The sequence below is a fragment of the Barbus barbus genome (genome assembly GCF_936440315.1).
Source record: "Barbus barbus genome assembly, chromosome: 49".
Taxonomy (NCBI): Eukaryota; Metazoa; Chordata; class Actinopteri; order Cypriniformes; family Cyprinidae; genus Barbus; species Barbus barbus.
This window is the reverse complement of record NC_136727.1, coordinates 2806787-2812829: the sequence shown is the minus strand read 5'-3', so window position 1 is coordinate 2812829 and position 6043 is coordinate 2806787. Positions and strand designations below refer to the sequence as shown.

Below are 6043 nucleotides of genomic sequence, written 5' to 3'. Positions count from 1 at the left end.
GACAGGAAACACTGGAATCTAACAATGCCTTGGAAAAAACAGTTAATCTTTAAAAAATGAAGCATAGCTATACATAAACCCATATAGGAAAAAAACATATTATTATTGAATGAACATGTTCTAAACTCCTGAAACATTGGTGTTTCATATTTTAGAGCAGTCACTGCAATTTATGAAAGAAATCAATTAAATCTGTACGTGGGAGTGTGTGTGAAAAAAAAAAAAAAAAAAAAATCTGATGTAACCCCCCTTTGTAATCCTTAACATTTTCATAACTGTAATTTAATTACACATTTTTGTCTCTGTAACTGATTACAAATACTTTTATTTTGTAATTAAATTACGTAATTCCGTTACATGTAACTAGTTACTTCCCAGCACTGCTGATATGTACAGCATCACACCGCCATCTACTTCCAGCCTAAAGGAATGATGTATATGCATGGTTAATGCTAAGTGGGTATAGTATTTTACATGCCTGTAAGGCTGATTGTGAGGTTTCAAAGAAAAGCAAGACATGAAGAAACTTTCTCACCTACAAGTTTGTCCAGTTCAAACCGCAGCAGTTTCAATTTGACTCAGAAGATGAGCTGCAAGAGTAACAATGTGAGATAGAAGATAGTATTAACTTTTTGTTGTTTTTACCATACACAATAACACAGAAAATCAACTACATTTGAAAAATTCTCAGTATTAAATAATACAATGAAAAATGTTTTCTACTATTAAGTGTTAATAAGTACTAGAAGAGCACTTATATGTTACTATAAATAATTTGTAAAGTGCCTGTAAAGCACCCACAAGGGTTAAACTCTGTCGTGGGAGGATTCACACACCAGCTCAAGTGCTTCCAGCAGATAGTTTCATAACATCAGAAAATGTTTCATGTGTTTGCTTTGTGTGTGTGCTGGTGGCGTCTGACTGGTAAGGCGTAAATATATATATATTTGTCTTAATATCAGTAACATTCTTTACAGATGTTAAATATCAAGGTGATTTTTTTTTATTATGTAAATGACTGAGTAGCCTCATACACTGAAGATGAAGCTTTATTCTGTGTAAAATCTGTTCATTCATCAGGTGTGTTTGGTGAGTCAGTATCAGTGACGGAGGGAGATTCAGTCACTTTATACACTGGTGTTACTGAAATATGTGAAGGTGACGACATACTGTGGAAATATGGAACTGAAAACTCTCTCATAGCTAAAATTAAAAAAAGAAGAAAATCTTCTCCACATGGCATTACTGATGGGAGACTCAGAGACAGACTGAAGCTGGACAATCAAACTGGATCTCTGACCATCACAAACACAAGAACTGAACATACAGGAGTTTATCAACTACAGATAAGTGGAGCGAATCTGATATCGAAAACATTCAATGTTTCCGTCTATGGTGAGTAGAGACGTCATGTGTCCTGTCCTTCTTGAATTATTAAAAGAATATTCAGTACAACTTAAGCTCAATCAACAGCATTTGTGGCATATTGCTGATTACCAAAAACATATTTCCATATATTAACATACATTACAAACTTAATGATTTTGTAACGTGATACTTCTTTCAGGATTCATTGATGAATACAATTTTTTGTAACAATATACACTACTGTTCAAAAGTTTGGGATCAGTCATTTTTTTCTTGCAAGAAATTAAAACGTTTATTCAGCAAAATGCATTAAATTGCTAACACGTGATAGAAAAGATTTCTATTTTGAATAAATGCTGCTCTTTTTAACTTATTATTCATCACTGGTTACAAAAAAAATATTAAGCACTGATAATAACTGAGTATCATCAAAATAGGCATATTATGATGATTTCTGAAGGATCATGTGACACTGGAGTAATGGCTGATCAAAAGTCAGCTTTGTGTCAAATAAATTATATTTTAAAGTATATTAAAATAGAAAAGCATTTTAAGTTGTAGTAATATTCTTGACATGCTCAACACATTGAGATGAAAATAAGAGTGTTGCTTAGATTTATCCATATTCCTTTATGTTTTCAGCTCGCCTGTCTGTTCCTGTCATCAGCAGAGACTCTTCACAATGTTCATCATCATCATCATCATCATCATCATCATCATCATCATCATCATCATCACAGCAGAATTGTTCATTGTTGTGTTCAGTGGTGAATGTGGGTCATGTGACTCTCTCCTGGTACAAAGGAAACAGTTTATTGTCCAGCATCAGTGTGTCTGATCTCAGCATCAGTCTCTCTCTACCTCTGGAGGTGGAATATCAGGATAAAAACACCTACAGCTGTGTGCTCAACAATCCCATCAGAAACCAGACTCAACATCTGGACATCAGCGAACTCTGTCACATATGTGCCGGTACGGCAGCGTCGATATAATGTGTTTATTTACTGACCTGATGTCTGTCTTCTGTTATAGACAGGACAGAGATTTACTTACATTCATGACTGTCTCTCTTTCAGTTCCTCCAGACTCAGTCTCTCTGATAGTGCCGATCTCTGCTGCTGCTGCTGGATCTCTGTTGATTATAGTTGCAGCCATGATCTTCTGCATCTGCAGGAAATGTAAAAAAACAGGTCTGGAGATAAAGAAAAAAGAATGCAAATTTCTAAATAATTATCTGTTGTAAAGCACAAATTTTTATATAAGACTGAACTTTGTTTTAACATGTATTTGATTATTGGTAAAGCAGTCCAGACCCAGGAGAAAAACAAAACTGGTCCAGTATTGTGTAAAACAACAACACAAAAAATGGTAAGATCATTTTGACTGTTTATGTGACTGTTAGTCTGAATTAAGCTTTGTGTGCAATAGCATCAGATGGTCAGTGAAGAGATGTGGATAGTCAGCTTTGATTATTATCGAGTAACATGTACATAATTTTATGCCACTTAAACTAAATGTATGCACATACAGTATGTACTATTTCAATTCTCTATCCCACCTCTCCCGCATATATTTGGAAAGTTAAAATAATTATATATATATATATATATATATATATATATATATATATATATATATATATATATATATATATATATATATATATATATATATATATATATATATATATATATATATATATATATATGCATATATATGCCTATTCATTCTGGAAATCGAGCATGCTAGAGAAGCACTGCCTGGTAAGAAGATCCTTACATAAGCTCAAAATTAGGCCTATTGTATTTGAAAGAAAAGTATTGTACATGAGTCAAACCTACAGAATACAGCTATTTATTTAGATCAGATACTTTTTTGACACAAACTGTAAATTACCACAATATATAACTAGGCGTACCTTAGTGCCTGTTTGGAAACACTGACCTAAGCACGGCAAGAGCATTAACTTGATGATTAACGATGATTGGCCAATGAGATGAGAGACATGCATAATACCACGTTCTCCTCACGGTTATGACGGTAAACATAGGATCAATTAGTAGAAGCCCTATTTCAACGATCATTTGAAGTTTCACCAAATTCTAAAATTATTGTATATTATGGGATTTTTATCGTTATTGATCGTACATCGTCCAGAGGTCAAAATTATCGTACAGATACGATGATTATATGTCTGGCATCACTGTAACAAGATGCGTTTTAGGTGATCCGATCACAATGCTCAGCTGTTTACAACTGGTATTAACATACGCTTCAACTGCGATTTATTAACTGCTTATCTTTGTCACATACTTTCACAACGGAGCAGGAACGCCCATTGGCTTTTTTTTTTTTTTTTTTTTTTTTTCAAAAATTAAAAATTATGAGCAGTCACAGGATTTATTTCACAGGAACTTTTATACGGTCTTGTAAAGGTTGGTCTGCAGTTATTATTCACTTTGAATTTGAAGAAAATGTAATTATATGTGTGTGAAACTGTTGTATTAGGTTCATCACTGACTGTATTTTGATTTTTTTTTTCTTTGCAGAAATCAAAGAAGGAGCCTGTGTATGAAAATGTCACCAAAACAAGATCAAAACAGAATGTCCTATAGAGAGCTCATATGGGCCCTGCCTCACACCTCAGTTCATATTTATTCTTTGAAATTTGTTTATTCTCTGTATATTTCTGCATGCACGCTCCTAAAGAAGACTATTTAAATTGTATTCAGTGTTGGGAATGTTACTTAATTACAAATGTAATAAGTAGTGTAATTATTTCAATTACTTAAAAAAAAGTAATTAAAATGATTACATTTGGTTACTTTGTAATTACTTTTATACATTTATAATGTTTTCAAATATTTATAGCAGACAGGGTTAACCTTACAGGACTGATTAACACTGATTAACAGAAAACTGACAAATTCAGCACAAGGACATCAACGCTATCTAGTGTCCAAAGCAAGAAATCACATTAGCACTACTTTTACAGTATAGAGTGCACTATAAATACTGTAGATGTTGCTGTTTTCATAGTCACTGTGCTGATGTTTATAATAACAACAAACTCAATTAAACACATTACTTTGGTTTATTAGAATTAAATGTCTTTATACTGTCATTGCTTTTCGAGTGGCGCCATCTGGTGTGTTTTAAATAAAAGCAGCTAAAACAGCAGTACAGCACTATGCAACCAACATGTGACATAATACATAATGTGAAAATTGTCACCAAACTTTGGTGTGCATGTGAAGGTGATATAGATGATCTTCCTTATGCTTTAATGCTGAGTCAAAGCTCACTTTTTCATTTATTGGACTGTTTTACATTCTTCAAAGGAAAATGCAGTGAATGACTCAATTATCAACAGTGACAGAAACACTGAAGCTCCTAATTAAATAAATTTTAATTAGATATATACACCAATGAACCATTACATTATGGCCACCTAATAAACTACAGGACCTCCTTTAGCCCGCAAAACAGTAGCCATGCAACGAGGCATTGATTCGACAAGGAGGGATCATCTATTTGTCTGGTACCATAATGTCAACAACCGGTCCTCCAATTCCCGTACTTTGCAGGGTGGTGGTGATGTAGCGCAATCCCCCTTTTCCAAGTTGAGCAACAATTGTTCTATTGGGTTTGTGTCAGGTGAATTTGGAGGCCAAGACATTGACAGAAATTCACCATCATGCTCCTTGAACCACTCCTTGATTATTGTCAATTGTATTATTCTTTGCAGAAATCAAAGGAGAAGCCTTTGTATGCACATGTGCATTGAATTTTTGCAGTACTCAGTTGTTCCAAAATGTGGCAACTGTCCTGAGCCATTGTTTCGGCTGCGACAGTAAATCAATGCATATCGATTCGTGGATCGATTCTGAGATTTTCGGAATGCATCATGATTCTCTCTTGAATTGATTCTGAGCTCAGTTTTCAACTGATAATAGGCTAATTTTTAATCACACACTCAAATTTATGGGAGGAGAGTATTCAAATGAATCATGCAATGAGATTTACTAACGTTTGCACTCGTCAAATTACTGGTATTTGCGCCATTATTTAACACCCAAAAAAAGCATGTCAAACTATTTTGCACTTGAAATGGCTGGAATTATTGTTGCTAGAGGAGACACTGCAGAGAACAGAGCGCCCGTGCTAGAAGGGAGAGGATTTTTTCACATGTATTAATTTTTTTGTAATGCCAGAAGAACAAATTATCCAAACATATAGTTTGCGCAGTCATGTTATTTTTTAATTTGCTTCAGGAAATGAAAGAAGACTTGGAACCCCCAAATAAGAGTCACACAATAGGTCTAGCAAAACTTCCTGCAACCTTGATTTACGCTAATTTGCGCTGCGCTTGGTATATTGCCTTGGTCAATATGAAATGAGATGTTGCATCTGTGTTCATTAATTTGCGTGTTTTTAGTAAATCACCCACAGAAACTTCCATTCACATTGGCGCTGTTTTGGAATTGTGCTCCCACGCTACTTTGCCCTGTTTAGTAAAACTGGCCCCTAGTTGTTTCACAAAATCAAGAGATGGAAAAACAACAAAATAGTGGAAACTGCAACAACACATTGACGAACGCTTATGAGCGAGAGGGAATGGGATAGCCCAGCTTTGGTTTAAAAGTGTTCAAAAATATTTGTTATCGGCCATAAC

The 6043-nt window shown here is 34.4% G+C and overlaps 1 protein-coding gene across 1 annotated transcript; it reads left to right on the top strand.

Annotated features, from left to right (window-relative positions):
* The first annotated feature begins 871 nt into the window (after window positions 1-871).
* On the top strand, window positions 872-4469 carry LOC306867688 (SLAM family member 5-like). The gene is made up of 6 exons (XM_079413513.1): window positions 872-924; window positions 1081-1395; window positions 2011-2340; window positions 2445-2558; window positions 2672-2736; window positions 3918-4469. The coding sequence occupies exons 1-6, from the start codon at window positions 879-881 to the stop codon at window positions 3981-3983; spliced, it is 936 nt and encodes a 311-aa protein (XP_079269639.1). The 5' UTR covers window positions 872-878; the 3' UTR covers window positions 3984-4469.
* The last annotated feature ends 1574 nt before the right edge of the window (window positions 4470-6043 follow it).